At 53.5% G+C, this 15,381-nt stretch overlaps 6 protein-coding genes across 6 annotated transcripts; 1 reads left to right on the top strand and 5 right to left on the bottom strand.

Annotated features, from left to right (window-relative positions):
* Positions 1–76: 76 nt before the first annotated feature.
* A1O7_09522 (palmitoyl-protein thioesterase) lies at positions 77–1,309 on the bottom strand (the record flags this gene model as incomplete). The annotated part of the gene is made up of 1 exon (XM_007763510.1): positions 77–1,309. One exon carries the CDS (start codon positions 1,307–1,309, stop codon positions 77–79), a length of 1,233 nt encoding a protein of 410 aa, XP_007761700.1.
* Positions 1,310–2,062: 753 nt separating this feature from the next.
* On the bottom strand, positions 2,063–2,800 carry A1O7_09521 (uncharacterized protein; the record flags this gene model as incomplete). The annotated part of the gene is made up of 1 exon (XM_007763509.1): positions 2,063–2,800. The coding sequence occupies one exon, from the start codon at positions 2,798–2,800 to the stop codon at positions 2,063–2,065; it is 738 nt and encodes a 245-aa protein (XP_007761699.1).
* A 2,260-nt stretch (positions 2,801–5,060) lies between these two features.
* Positions 5,061–6,233, bottom strand: A1O7_09520 (uncharacterized protein; the record flags this gene model as incomplete). Its single annotated transcript, XM_007763508.1, has 3 exons — positions 5,061–5,161; positions 5,219–5,542; positions 5,597–6,233. 3 exons carry the CDS (start codon positions 6,231–6,233, stop codon positions 5,061–5,063), a joined length of 1,062 nt encoding a protein of 353 aa, XP_007761698.1.
* A 695-nt stretch (positions 6,234–6,928) lies between these two features.
* On the bottom strand, positions 6,929–7,753 carry A1O7_09519 (uncharacterized protein; the record flags this gene model as incomplete). The annotated part of the gene is made up of 2 exons (XM_007763507.1): positions 6,929–7,540; positions 7,595–7,753. 2 exons carry the CDS (start codon positions 7,751–7,753, stop codon positions 6,929–6,931), a joined length of 771 nt encoding a protein of 256 aa, XP_007761697.1.
* Positions 7,754–10,271: 2,518 nt separating this feature from the next.
* A1O7_09518 (uncharacterized protein) lies at positions 10,272–10,847 on the top strand (the record flags this gene model as incomplete). The annotated part of the gene is made up of 1 exon (XM_007763506.1): positions 10,272–10,847. The coding sequence occupies one exon, from the start codon at positions 10,272–10,274 to the stop codon at positions 10,845–10,847; it is 576 nt and encodes a 191-aa protein (XP_007761696.1).
* A 1,865-nt stretch (positions 10,848–12,712) lies between these two features.
* A1O7_09517 (uncharacterized protein) lies at positions 12,713–14,451 on the bottom strand (the record flags this gene model as incomplete). The annotated part of the gene is made up of 2 exons (XM_007763505.1): positions 12,713–14,347; positions 14,446–14,451. 2 exons carry the CDS (start codon positions 14,449–14,451, stop codon positions 12,713–12,715), a joined length of 1,641 nt encoding a protein of 546 aa, XP_007761695.1.
* Between the last annotated feature and the right edge of the window lie 930 nt (positions 14,452–15,381).

The raw sequence follows: 15,381 nt of genomic DNA, 5'->3' as shown, positions 1-15,381 counted from the left end.
TGAATGTGCCTGCTGCGGGCATCCAGCCGCCCAAAGAGACGATTATAGACGGTAAAGCACTCCGTATTGGCCTCTATTACAACTCATCATCTGAAAAGCCAAAAGAATGCCGAAATCTCAACGTCTCCTCCTCCATGTTAGCACTTTTCAACACCACCGAATCCTCAAATTGTCTGCCCTCCGGGCCAAAATAAGACATGAACAGTCTCTTTAAATCCTTATCACTGAACCGCATATGCTCACCTGGCAACTTGACCGTCTTCAATCCACCTTTCTTGTCCAGCCGTCTCAAGCCGATCCAATCCTCGCGATAGAGAGGTCGGTTTTGAAGTGGCGTGACAGAATTTTCCGTCTCGTTGAATTCGGCGAACCAGGCGCTTTCCTTGGGGATCAGGGTTGTGTCGTTGTTGAACAGAATCATGACAAAGCGTTCCAGTTGAGATAGGTTGTCCGCGTAGCTGGCGTTCTTGAGGGCTCGCTCGTTGTTGATGTCAGCCAGGTAGTTTGAATGTTGCAGGTAATTCTCAAAGTCCTTTGTGTCACGGTAATATTGTGCAGGGACGAGGCGAGATTGGATGAAGTCGGACCACACGGTGCTGCTCTTCAAGAGTGCATTGGCGCCCTGGCATATCCAGTCTGTCGGGGACGAACACTTCTGGAACTCTGCAATTCCGTTGTGTGGCGATCCGAAGGTGATCAGAGATCGGACCTTGGGGGCGTTACACCTCTCCACATAACCACGCAGGAACAAGCCACCCTGACTGAAACCGAGGGCATCAATCGCTGGAGCTGTTCGCAGAATGTTGTCCTTCGTAAGCGCGTGGCACACAGAATCAATCTGTTGTGTAACGTTGCCGAAGAAGGAGGCCTGGCGGTCCGCTGAGCCCGCGTTGGCGCCTACTGTGATCATGTATGTATATGTGCCTGGATGGACTTCATCCACTAATGCGGCCACTTCTTTCAACCCATCCGCGTTGGCTGAGTCGCCGAGTCCATGCCAGATGACTACCGGAAGGGGCTGATCGTCAGAATCGTCGTCGATGGCCGTCACTCGCAAAGCGGACTTCGGTGATAGCTTCGTGATTTTGACCCATTCGTCCGCAATGATCTCCTCCACTGTGTCGCTGGACGTTGGAGTCTCTATGCTTCTGTCCTCTGTCCCAATGGTCTGGGGTATGACGCGGGCCTTGGGCGACAGGCCTGGAACATCTGCGAGCTGGCTGCGAAAGACTTCGGCTTCGGGGAAGACAACAAATGCGAGGGTAGCCGCAGGAAGCGACAACAACACAGAGAGCCACGTCACCTGCATTGTGACAGAGAGCTTCACCGCCTCGAAAAATGAAGAGCACAGGACTGTTATGCTGATTCTTCGGAACTAGAGGCCTGCTCCGAGATAGATTGACGTTGAAGCTACTAAAACAGGTACGAAGAAATGGTTGTTGCCTGCGCCGCAAGCGCATACTGACGAGTCGATTGCTAGTTCAAGCTCGGGGCCGCTGCCATTCGACGTACCCCGGATCTTGGCTCTTGGCAGGCACACACGCACATCTGCATCACCAGGCATGTCAACCCAGAATAAGAAAAATCACATTGTCTGACGAGAAGAGCGCTCTTGCTTTGCATGGTTGTGGCCAAATCACACCGCAACTTCAACTGGCATGGGGGCACGCGACCACGAAGCAAATTTCTTCTGCCACCTGGGACCCGTGGGAGACACCGACGCCCTGCGTATCTGAAAAGCGCTCAGCTTCTCTGGATAGACTACCGCACTGATGAACTATAATGCAGTGCTGTGAGCAAATGAAACATCTGTTTACTGGCAGTGCACAGCTCGGTCGTATATCTGAATCGTTATTCTTTTCATGTCTGCTGGTATCGCGTAGTAATTAATGTCTGTCCTCAGGAAGCGGATGAGAAAGCCTCCTCTTCCAGACTCCACGCTAATGGGTATCATATCAAGACAATTTGCCCTCCCATTTTGGGACATGCCTCCTAGAACGCCTAGAAAAGCCCGAGCCCAATCCATCCTCCTGTGAGCATATAGAGGTGATGCATTTTGCGTTTAACCCAGCAACCCGAGCCCATCTTCTTCGGCGACCAGCACTCGGAGCTTCTGCAGATCCTGTGTCCACCTCCTGGTAACGTGCAACCATAGTTGTCTCTCGTCCGACCGCTTCTCTTCGATATACTTCTCCAACGACGGCTTGCTTTGCCAGTCCTCCCATTTCCTCCCAGGACTGACCAGCATTTCGCAAGTAAGATGTGGATATTGCTTCTTTGCCGAGGCGATGGCTTCTCTATCTGCGTTCAGACGGGCATCCTCCAGCTGACATGGAGGACAAGGATGGTCCTGGTGAGATAAGAAATTCGGCAGCATCATGTAATGAGGTGGAAGGAAGTGTGAGGATGACGTGCAAGAGAAGTGGAATGCTTTGGCAGAGAATGACTCTGACCGTGTGAACCTGCGGGCCAGTTCGCCACACTCCTTGGGTTGTCGAGCCACACCGGGCAGAGGTGCGGCAAAAGACTGGACCCGGGATATCGGTGAGGACGGAGGCGTAATGGAGCCGTCTGAGCGAGAATCCGACGTCCCATACGAGGAGTTAGAACATCCTCGTGATGAGACTGGTCTGAGGTTGGACCCTGACAATCTGTTCTGACAATTGTAGCATTTGTAGGGTTGCTGAGGGAGCTTGACTCCGGTTGTTTTGAGGATCGGGCATGGTCCCAGATTGCATATGTCGAGGCTCATCAGGATACCATGGCCGCAACAGAATCGCAGGACGTGAGCCTTACACATCTCGCAATAGTGTACGTAGAGATGTCTTCCCCGGAGGGAGCAGCGAAGAAACTTGGTGGTAGAGACTAGAGATCCTCGAGAGGCGCAGGCGATGGAGAAACGACTCGACGTCCAGGGTAGTCTATAGAGACTCTCTCAACAGGCGACGTGCTGATAGTGAGGCATTAGGCAGATGCTCTCGACTCTTGACGAATGCCCGGGCGAGGACCTTGTGCACGCGGGGCAAACGAGTGTGGTGCCCAAGAACCGTCGTCAGAGGCGTCCGTCCACCAAATAGATGCAGGATCCCAGTGTTTCCACTGCGCAATCAAACCTCTGTGCATATAGGGTGACCTGTGCGACTTGAAATAGCGAGTGTCACAACGTCACCGGACCCAGCAAGTGTGAGTAGGTTGACGGTGGGTATAGGTTAGAGGGTAGGAGTCGACGGTCCGTGTCCAAGAGGGCGAGGAAGACCCAGATCGTGGAGGGAGAGACTATTAACCTTTCACAGGTGGGTTCGGAAGAAACGCCCGAGGTGCCCGTGGGCCGAGGGTCAAAATGATCGCATCGAGCATTAACGAACGCAAGAAGAGGGTCGACGGCAAGCAGCAACTGGACCGCGACGGCGTGCAGGCGCGGGGAACGAATGACGATGAAAGGGAGTCTCAACGGAAATGAAGCTGGAATCAAGCCGACCCCATAGACGCCCCTTGAGGAAAGCAAGACAGACAGACAGAACAAAAAGAAGCAATTAAGCAGTATGCATAAAATGGGGAACGACGTTGTGAGCGAGCGGATTCTCATCGGCTGGGATAGGGTCGATGGAGGAGCGATGCGTATGGTTTGCGTTAGGATGGTGGAGGTGTCTAATAGACGAGGCGCTTTCGGCTGCAGGTTCTGCGGCCACAAGGTGGGACGAGCAGGATGGGCAGAGTGGAAGCCATGCGGAAGCCACTCTGATTGTCCTCGAGGTGGGATGTTGCTTCCCTAACGGGCATGATTTGTTGGGTCCCCAGGCGTTCAAAAATTTTCCTTGGCCGAACTATCCGACCCCTGTCCCCGCAGGCTGAAATTCACCCTATCCTCACTTATTACCTTGTCGTGTCTCACGCTCGCACTCCTTCAATGAGACAGCTGATACCTGGGTATCTTTGGTGTGTTATCTGCCTCTGTTGCTCGTCGCTCTCTTTCCGCATCCTCGCTATAATCCACTTTACGTCGTATTACCCACCAAGCGACGTATCTTGCCCGTTGTCAACTTGGCTCAGCTCTATGGGCACCGGTTGCAACTCTCAGGGTGTCTGCGGGTAAAAGGCTCGCAACGGGCACGGAGAGTGCATGGCGACGGCAAAAAGGGTGGGCTTCGCCCCATCGATCATGGTCCTGTTGGAGCTCAAGTCCTTTCCTTTCGCCGCTCCGGTGGTCGCGATTATATAGCCAATGACGAGGTGAAGCGTGATGTGCTCGTCGCAAGCATGCTGATGCAGCTTGATCCCGAACACCACCATTTTATGCTGTGCTTCTCTGAGATCTTCTTGTCTGCCTCTTTCGGCTCTTCTAGAAGACGCGATTGCCGGCGAGACTTCTGATGATGACTCGCGCCAGACCCACCCAGGTTTTCTGAACACTTGTGGTTACGTACATACCATGTTCATGCACGTTGACCCCAGAAATGCCATGCCCGATCCTTCGCGATGGTTGCCACATGCATTGCATCGTCGTCGCGGTTGGCTTTCCGCTCACCTTGGATGGCCTTGGTGTTTCAGCGTTTGAAGGAGAAACACAGCTTGAGCGCGCAAGTCACGTTCCTGCTGGGCCTGCAGGCGCACATCTCCAGAGCATACTTGCCACCTGCCTTCGTTCTGGTAATCACAGTAGGTAAGCTGTCCTGCCGGCAAGTGATAAGCGGCGGTAGTAGCACCAGCAGCGGCCGCGTCATCTACATGATTTTCGTTGATATCCGTTCACATCCAGCTCGGCGGTTCGTTCGGAGCGAGAATAGCTGCACGCGCATGACCCATAAGGAAGTATTAAGCATGGTTCAGGTATGGTGCTGGGTCTGTAGGAAATACTCATTGAGTGCCAGAGTCGGGCATGCAAGGGCTGCCTTGGGTTATCTAAGAATACTGATCCACTTTCAGTCTTTATCGTCACCTATTAGGTCGCCATGTGCTCCGCGATGAGGGCTGGGCCAGATCCTTCTTGACAAACATAGACGCCCTTATTGGTCCACAGCATCTTCTGGCGCTCGTGCACCAGGCCTGCATCGATCGCGCATCTAAACCGAATCACTTGATGCGTTGCTTGCAGTGTTGTAGTACATGGTGATGCTCTGGATTTTGAGAACGTTGTCCCTCGCCGGAGGACCGGCCGACCACCCTGGCACGATGGCCGTCAGAAACGAAGACTGAGATAGAGATAACACCAGATACGTACCTCTGTCGCCATTTGTCCAATTGTTCCACACCCATGTACCTGGTACACTCGGAACGTTGACCCAGAACTTTTTCTGGAGAACCCCGTCGATGTAGAAGGCAGTAAAATCCTTGGTCCAGTCAAGCCGATACTCATGGACGTTCTCTGCGCAGTCAGTTGGAGCATTGCCGGTCTGGTAAGTCTTGGCCATCCTCTGGGGATCAACAGCTTGATTCGTGTACCACATGGGCACAGGTACGCCTGGACCTGGGTTGGACAAGGAAGTTGGATCTGTCAAGTATTCGATATCGGTCTCCTGATTGTCACTCTTGTAGAAGAAGAGTCCTGCTACTGTCAGTACCTGAGGGCATCATCCAGCCGCCCGACCTGGAAACGCACCATGAACAGTGCCAGGTTCCTGGCTGAAAATAGCTTTGGTCCGCACGCTGGCGTAGAGGATATTTTGGTCAATCGTCGTCACCTCCGCACACCTGATGGCGTAATTGTCGGCCTGCGTGGGCTGCTGGCCTCCTGGAACCGCCAGGGTGAGAAACCCGTTGCAAAGCTGAACGTTTGCAGGGTCGAATCGCACATTGTAAGGAATCTGTCCCACCGTCCGGCTCTGTATAGTATAGTTGCTCTTCCAAAGGCCAGCAGGTAGACTGCATCCATCGAATATGTAGACAGCCCGCTTTTGAAAGGTGCCGACACCAGGGACGACCCATGCACCATCCCCTCCCGTCACATCGTCATCGCCGCAGCTGGCTCTATGCTCACCGGCATTTTCATCATCGGGTTTCTGACAGTCATGTGAGACTTGTTCGTTGTCAACATCTTGGCTCTTGCCGATACATCCATTGTCAGTGGCTCTGTCATTCGAGGTTGCGGTCGGCTTGGCCGCAAGCCTCTCCGACTCTGTGGCACTTCTGAAACCCTGCTCTTCATTCGTTCTTCCGGTATTTGCCGCTGAATCCACCCTGAGATCAAGTATATTTCGCTCCATCCGGTCAGCAAATGCCACCCCACGTGCTGGCATAGTTTGTACTGATGTGCGTCGGGGAGACATGGTCATACAGGGTCGTGAAGAACAGGATGACGAAGAATATAGGAACGAATGGCTGAATGACGGTGCTGTCAGGAGTCCTGAGACCGGTCTTAGTGCCAGAGGATGACACGCGAGAGACGGCTAAGGCACGGGTTAGAAGGAGCACTTTGCTTGGTTTATAGCGAGATGTCACAAAGCGTGTGTGTGCTTACCGACAGGTGGCTGAGCGGGCTCCTCGCTAGGCTTTCCCGGCTGACTTTGAGAGCAAGAAGTGATTCTGTTCACCCAGTTCCCTTTGATTTGCACTGTGAAGGGCATGAGCTGTTGGTTATGATACGAGGATACACAGAGGAAGCCTGCTAACGAGGTCAGTCACGCTGAACCGGCCTTCGCAAAGCTCATTGAGCTGCACAATTGAACTCACATACATGTAGCGAGTGTTTTCAAAAGCATTGAAGAACGATACTGAGAGAAAAGATGCTTCCTGTCGAGGCTGTGACAGAATGATAGCAGCCGTTGGGGTGCGAATGGTGTGCGTAGATGGTTTTATCTGTGAGACGAAGTTGACGATGCAACTTAACAAGCCCGCACCTTCCGTTCGAGTTGGCTAGAACCAGCAGGAGCTGGTACGTAACAGGCTTGTTGGTGAGAAAGAGCGAGATGGTAAGCGCAACTAGACATCTGAGTCAAAGTTGCCATTCCATCTGGTAGCCAAAGACAGTCCTGCGAAGAAGCTCGTCTCCAGGGTCGTTCTCAAACATGACCTTGTCCATGATTTGTTCCGAAAGCTTCTTGACCACAAACCCATCCTTGCGCGCGAGCTCAAAGAAATCGAGGTCTTTATCCAGCAGCCATGGTCGGTACGGTGTGAAAAAGACCAAAGCAACCGACTCTGAAGATCTCTTCAAGCATTCACGTACTGTCCGGAGCAGTTTTGTATGCTCTGAATGGTTGAAGAGAATATCGGCAAGAATAAGGAGGTCGAAACCTTCTGGACCAGGATTAATATGAGATTTCAAGGAGTCCGGCGCGCTTCCCCACAGGTAGCCCTCCGCTACAATTGTGGACTTGTTGTTCAGTGTCGAGCAATGCTCAATATTATAACGGAGATTGTCTACGAGTTCCTGGTCAGGGTAGTCTGTCACCACTACTTTTCGAGCGCCCAAGAGAGCAGCAACCAAGCTAGGAAGACCTGAGCCAGCCCCAAGCTCAAGAATACTTTTGTTCTGCACGAGCTGCCGAGCATGGTCCTCGAGATACGTGGCAACAACTTGACCAGCGTTCCAAAGAAGGTGACCCTTATGAAATGGTTAGTCTAACAATAAAATCCAGAATGCAACTCCATATCACACCCAAAGAGGACTGTGCCCAACAAGCCTCAGCCTGAGCTCATTTCCATCCTGAAGGGTATAGCTGACGAAGGTTGGTGGCTTCTCAGGCTGGAAAAAGTCTGCAGGTTCCCGGAAGATGTCGAGAGATGCCGAAGCTTCATCGTCGTCACTGTGAGCCATCTTGAAGACGAAGAGCGATGACAAGACACATCCAAATCGTTGGTCGAGGGCCACGATATTGCCGTTCAGAGCGTGTAGTGACACCAGAATGTTGCTGACTGAGGGGAAGGATGAAAGCCCTGTCTGGGCTCGAGCGTCGACGTGTATGGCTTGGCGAAAAGCCACGGATGAGCTTGTGCTGAATGGCTCGCTGGGCTCGCCCAGTACTACGTGGTCAGCGTGACGTACCGTAATTGCTGCGTACTGAGCACGCATAATCCGCTAGATATTCTCCTTGTCTGAACTTCGACCTTGTCCCCGATACAAATCACCAGTGCCTGTACCAACGACATAATTCTATCGACTCGACTTCTGATCGCTGAGCTTCCGTAGATGTGCTTCTACCCAATACCACCTCAAGCCATAGCTAATTCGAGATGATCGTGCTCTGATGCCTGGCCAGGCTGCATTTTGGCCCGAGCAGCCTTTGCGGATCAAGAGTACTAGAGGGTCGTTCGATTTCCGACGTTGCGTGGTGGATGTCTCCAACAATGTCTTCACCTACCCGAGTACAACAGGCCGCCTCCGCCAGTGTCATGCCTAGAACGGCCGACTCGTTGACCTCTCTCAGACTGAACTCTGCCAACAGGGCGCAAATTGTCACCAGAGCAGTTTCTAACCCAGAAAAGTTTGTAGAGGTCAGCTAGAAGTGGCTTTCATTACCCATAATGCTGCATAAGTACTAGACAACGATCTTCCTGCGCCATCACCAGCTTTGTCTCCAGAGTCGCTGGTGTCGGTGTATCGAAGGGCTCCAGTCCGGCCTGTTCTACCCTCTGAGGGTTACCCGGCACCCGTTGACCGTACAACGAAGCGGCCAACATGCAGGTTTCCGAAGAGTCAACAAATGTTTCGCGTCGAGTTCGCACAAGACAGCACGAGTTTAACCCATTCGAAGAAGAGACTGCAAGTGTTATCTACAAATTCCGGCAACGATTACAGTATAGAAAGCCGCTCGCAGCCCGTGGAGTAGCAACTACGGAGTACTCGCAGTGTACTCGCACCTTATCCTTAACCGTGAGATGTCGGAGAAGAGGATGCCGAGGTTACCTCGAATCAGGCCTGAGGCGAGTATCCGGAAATCCTGCGTCAAATCATGTCGACCTTCCTACTGCACAGTGATGATGTGATGCGATCGGATCTTTGCTACTCGACGTTCGAGGGGTGGCCTGACTCTGCACCGTAGCGGATAGACTCTCAATTGAGATGAAAGGCACTCGTGAAGAGCTACTAGATTGCGTGGAGCCTGACGTGGAGTACTTAGATACTGCGGTAACTTGTGCTCTACGGCAGATTTCAGTTGGTGCGACGGCGTCACTCCCGTTCAATTCGACGGGTATCTGGCCAGAGTCATTTTTCATCGACCCCCTCAATCCCACTTACCTACCACTGACTCTACTGCGGCGCATTGTTCAGGCGGTGAGGTGGTATCGAGTCGAAAAGTTCTTCGGCAGATATCTGAGTGAAGTCCAACACGTGGGATTAGTGTGCGCATCACAGCCCAAATTCATACATCATGGCGGGTACATTGCATCCTGTAGTTAGGGTACTCGTACTTTCACTCAGTGCAGTGACGTGCTGGATGCACGCCTTTTTCCCGGAGGCTCTGGCAAGGACCGACCGAGGCCGGCGCAACGTGGGAGAGCGCAGCCGGCACATCGTCGGATCGAAGGATCAAGCCTATCGCATTCTTGTGAGAAATGCCTCCCACTATCGATATACCGTGTATTCCCGACGGCTTCATGGCCCGGCTGTTCCTGGAGGTGATTTTCCTTCGTACCTGCTCGTCGCTCACAGCTCTCTTCTTTTCCTCGATTATCTCTCCCTGATCTGAAGCTGTATCTTCGATCTCGCATTGATTTCCCGGGCGACGCAGCCAGTCAAGGTTCTCGGCCCCCCACAAGATCAGCTTCACATTCCCCATCGCCCAATTGCACCAGCCCCGCAATCTCTCCAGGCTCTCGGACTGGCAGGCAGGCTTCCACGCGATCCCCCACGAAACTCCTACTTGTCTGATTGCCTCACCTCTCGCCCATCTTTGTCCGGCTACTGCATTCTCGCCATCCAGGCAGTTTCAGCTGGGTGGTCAGCATCATCGACAGAGCCTGAGTAGTGAGGACTCGCTAGGATTGGGAGAAACTGACCTAGGCTCACTCTCCAAAAATCCTACTCACACCCGCTCGCACTTTCCGCGCCCCGGCATTTCTTGCGGCGACACTACGCCCGTGTTACACCCATCCTGAATTCCTCCGTCCTCTACGTACTTCGTCCCTCGCTTGTACTTTGTACCTCTGCAAACCGACCAGTCCGCACAGACCTTGCGATTCGAGAACACAGGCTTTCGGTAGCCGCGCGCTGTCCTTGCAAAAACAAGACCAAGACGCAGAAGCACCTTTGAAATAGAGAGGAGCCGCCTGCTCAGCGGCTGCGTCTCTGAAACACAATTCCACAGCCTGAGCCCCCCAAGTCTTGCTACAAGATGAGCAGCTATCCACGCAGAAGCGCTCGCCTTTCATCACAGCATCTACATCAAGAACACTTCCAGCAGAGGAGTGGCACTCTCTCCGCTCCTGCGTTTGCAAATTCCTTCTCACAACCGTCGAGTGCCTCGACCAGTTCGCACCCCAGTCCTATCAGTGACAGCATGCATCCCCCTCCGCCACCATCGACCCCCCAACAACCTCAGAATCGTCTCCATCTCCAGCCGCTCTTCATGCCCCAGCACCAGCAAGGCCAATCGCACATGAACGCGCCGATGCCTTCGCCGTCGGCTGCAGAAATGGGACCCTTTTTCGGACGGGCATATTCGCAGCCTAACCCGTATGCGTCGCAACAACTACAAGGCCAGCAACCTTACGGTGGCCAACAACCACAGATGAATCAACAGGGCCAGCAACACCATTTGCATCCTCATAGCAATTCCATGTCACAAGATCATCCGGCTCACGCGCAGGCCATGAATCCTGGACAGTTGCCACCTGATTTCCTTGCCGAGGCAGCCAAACGCGCTCAGATGGCGTGCTTGATGCGGGATATTGGTGACATCTCGCTCTGAGCCAGAGCATTACGAAGATTTTGGTCGCTTTGTATGCGATATTTCTACACTACGATTCATTCTACTCTGCTGGGGGAACTGACCCTCTGCTTTCTCGGGAGTTATTCCGCATTCCGGCCACAAAATATTATGCCGAGGAGGGAAATTGGCTGACATGTGCTTGACGACCACGAATGTTCGGCACGCCCAACTCTTGTCGACATGTCATGACTTCCATGGTCTGGAATCTATCATTATGCAGGTGGTAAGCAACCGACGGGCATATTTTCCAGTTAGCGTTAGAGTTTGCCGTGACCGGTCACCGTCACTGTCACCTTCCCAACGCAAAACGGGCCGAACGAAAGAGTGGATATTTCGACTCCAACCACGACCTCACCAAGCTTTTTGCTCTTGACGTCACATCCATCTCCACATTTACGATATTTTATACCTGATGCGAGCAACATGCGTTCGACCACTCCTCTCAACCAGTTTATGCGGTTCTGTTATCTTCTCGGAGGTCGTCACGGTTCTTTTGACGCCGATACCCCATGACGTTTTTGGCTTTGGTTGGGTGCCATACACCTCTGGTCGCCGGACCTTTAATATAATTCATTTCATACTGGGGAAGCAGATGCGGTTGTTATTGAGTTTCGAGCGACTGCGGGACGTTGTTTATCCACTGCTCTGTGTGTTTCTGATCTGTCTGATAGACGACGGGCATCCCTCTCTGGAGTTTCCATCAGAACGACGGCTTGCATGCATACTACATCACACCCACCGGGGCACGGAGTTGGCAGGAATCACTTTCAAGAGAATTTCGCAAGACGGCCCCTGCACATCCAAGATGGGACGGAATCTCGATTCAGGGAATTTTTAGGTGAAGCGAAGGTTAGGCTTTGGTTTAGTCTCATTGGAGTGACATGGAGTCTAGGCCGGTTCGACTCAACTACTTATGACTACAATCGAGAATGAGGATGAGGATGAGAACATGAATATGAATATGGAAATCAATATCAATATCAATATCAATATCGATGCAACTCGCTGGTGACAGGCCTGGTCTCATCATTGCATGCGTACACGTGCTTCTCGTTACTTGAAGTCTTGTATCCATCTTCCAGGGCGCCAGATATCGTCAAACCGTTGAACCAAACTCCCTCGATCTCCGAACGCGAGGAAGGGAGAGAATTGTGCGGCGAATCTTGTATTACGCGAGACATTGTCAAGCCTTGATTCAACTCCCTGAATCTCCCAAGGTAAGGAGCGAGAGAGTTTACGCTGCGACTTCACCCGTCGACCGCATTCGTCGTTGCACGCAGGCAGACAGGCAGGCAATCCATCTCATCTCATCTCATGTCGCTTGGACATGGTGAAAGTCAAGCCACTCACTCTGCATACCGTAGCACTCGTGTCTCTGTATCTAGTATTGACTGGCACTGACTGGCACTGGCTTGGACTTGGACTTGACTTGGACTTGACTTGGACTTGGACTTGGATGAGACTTAATTTGGGACGCCACCTTTCGCCACTCAACAATGGTACATATATACTCCCTATCCTAGTCCTAGTCCTAGCCCTGTCCCCGGTCCAGGTCTCTGTTCGCGCAACGGAAGTCGAGATTTCCGCTCACTCAGCCTCGGACCCAGCCTCAGTGACTACCTAGGTAGTGACTGGTGACTGGTGGCTAGGGTAAGTCGCCATTCACTGTAATGCCTCGGGTCATGAGCAACAGAGTCGAGGATCTCGCAAGGCCAGGTTTTGGACTTGCGTGCTTTAACCAGAGCTCTACACAGCTCGAGTCCGTACTTTGATGTAAACTGCGATTGGCTCACTCACACTGTGACTCTTGCACCATCGCACGCCCACGCCCCACGCCCACACTCTCAACCCAACCCAACTACCGGCTCATCCTCGTCCCACTCATCCGCCAAAAACCCTACAAAGGACTCAACGACGGCCCTCCGCCCAACTATATACCCCTGCCCATGCGCGATCCCGCCGCGCTGGATCTGCGTGTATTTCCGCCGCAACCGCTGGAGCAGCGGCTGGTTCAGATTCACGCCGGGAGGGATCCGTAACGTCACGTGCACTGCCTCTGCGTCTTCTTCTCGAACTTCCTCTCCTTCTTCTTCTTCTTCTTCTTCAGCATCAGCAGCAGCAGCAGAGTTGATGGCGCGCTGTTCTCTCCCCACAGGCACACGCAGATCCACCTCCCCGCCCTCGCCCTGCAAAATCGCCGGGGTATGGGCCCTCGCTTGCGCGAGCAGCTGTTTCACGACCTCCATGGTCGCGGACTCGAGCGTTTGTAGGGCGTCGGCGCCGGTCGCGCGCGGGAGGACCGTCGCGGCGTGGGGTTTCACCACTGAACCGCCATTGGTGGGGTCTTCGGGTTTTGTAGCATTGGAGTTCGCGCCCGCATTCTCTCGTCCGGTGTCTTCGACCTCGGGAGTACTTGCTTTGAGATGAGATTGCGGTCTCGGTCCCAGCTGGCTTAAGGCCTTTTTACTCGTCGGTCTGGTGGGTGTGGGGTATATCGCGGTCCAGATGTCTGCCATGGGAGGGGCCACGTCCGTGGAGGGAACGACGAAGAGGGGCGTATCCCACCGGGAGAATGGAGAGGGCGGCTCGTACCGCATGCAGAGGGAGGAGAGGGTCGATGGACTGTAGGGAGCTGAGGCCGTTGATGGTGGGGGCGGCATTGTATTTGAGACACCAGGTGCAGGTGAAGGTGAAGGTGCGAATGCGGGTGAGGATGTCGACGCTTGAGGTTGACATGTGGCCGTTGCCGAACCCGTGTCGGCGCGGTCCCTAATGTAGAGAGACTTGAGCGTCATGGTCTCGTCCTCGTGCGGCTGTCCCGCTCGGGCAGTGACCCCCTCCATGTCGTCCAGAGACGAAGACCGCGACCTGCTGGTCTCCGTCTCCCTCACGCCGCGATCGCCATAGATGGCCGTATGGCTCTCAGGGATCAACTCCCCAAGGACATTCTCGCCGTCGTGTTTCTTCAGCCCTTGCTCGTGTGTACCGTGTTCATGTTCGCCATCCTCTCCGGCCCTGCGTCCGGATCCCCGTGCCCTCGCCCGTTCGGCATTCCAGGCGGCACACTCGTCCTCCCGCGCCGCCACGTGGACGACACAACACCTGGTCCCCGCGGCCTTGGCCTCGCACCACAACTGGTATCTATATCCCTTGATGTAATTCAACGCGTCCGCCACGATGACATTGTCCCGACCGAGCGCGCGCTTGACGGCCGAGAACTCTGCCGCTCGTGCAGTCTTCTCCTCCGCTGCGGACGTGTAGATCTGATCGCGCAGAGATGAGGCCGCGTCTTGCGTAGTTTCGGACCCGACGCCGTGAGAACCGCGATCGGCACGAGCGTGCTGCGACGGGATGAGTTGCACGGTGCGCCTCGAGATGGTCGGGTCGGTGGACGAGGAGATGAACTCGGTCAGGGAGGCCGCGATCTGTTGTGCGCGGTGGGTCTTGCCGGAGCAGGGGAGGCCCGTGACGATGATGAGCTAGAGGAGAAGGGTTGTCAATGTGGATTTCGGTGGGCATGAGATACGACAATACGCGTCGACGGTATTGTTACATGGATGCTGGTGGTTGGACTCACTGGCATTGCAATTCCTCGCTTTACTCAACCAGGCTTGGAGATGGGAAATTTTTGTTGTCGGCGGGGGTCTTCGGTGCCTGTTCTGCGTGTCCTGCGGGGTTGGCAGTCGTCGCGTGGCTCTGCGGGTCGGGCGAGGAGAAGAAGAGGACAGCATTCTTCACTGTGAAGCACTCTAGACGTTGTGTGCATCAAGGCCTCTTGCTCGAGTCAGTCTTGTTCAGTACGGACCGAGATCAGAGTAAATTTAAAATAGTACATTGGAAGTCATTATTACTGACACTGCTGTCAAGTATCATCTATCTATATATCAATCACTTCGGTCCGGGCTTTGCACCATCCCACAGTAGCAGGTCGCGGACGACGAAGTCAATCCTGTTCCACTAAAAGCCAGAGCTTCTCCGGTTACGCTCAGGTGTCCACTGGTTTATCCGTGGTTTGAATCCTCGCTGTTCCTTGGGAAAAAATTCCGGAGGGGGGAATTTTTTGGCCTGTCCATGGATTTGTGGTAGTCCACTCCTGTGGAATAGGGTTTCTCCTGGGAAAATCAATCTACACGGGCCGTGTCACAGAGGCGCGTAAAGCGCAACGCTGAATGAGATAGACTGGAGCTGCGGTGACGTGACACGGCCCTGTTGTTCTGTTACTCCTCTGGTATGTAGTCCTGTGAGAGGATAATGGTCTGGCCCCAGGGTGGATACATGCACAGTCAAGCGAAGGTCAGAAACAAACGTCGTCCAGATGGGTTAATCGCACAAGGGGGTATATGTATGCATGATTTGAATCATCTGCGCTAAAGACGGACAGAAGAAAGGGATTCAAGAAGAATATACCCCGGAGTATGATGGCGAAACCCTAGATGTCCTGGATATGGCGACTGGCTGATGAGAGAATTGCACCTCGGCCATGGACACTGGCTGTGCCCTTATTGCGTTGTAA

Source organism: Cladophialophora yegresii, assembly GCF_000585515.1.
Source record: "Cladophialophora yegresii CBS 114405 chromosome Unknown aczIN-supercont1.7, whole genome shotgun sequence".
Lineage (NCBI taxonomy): Eukaryota > Fungi > Ascomycota > Eurotiomycetes > Chaetothyriales > Herpotrichiellaceae > Cladophialophora > Cladophialophora yegresii.
Note: the sequence above shows the minus strand (reverse complement) of the source record. Positions and strands in the feature narration are given on the sequence as shown.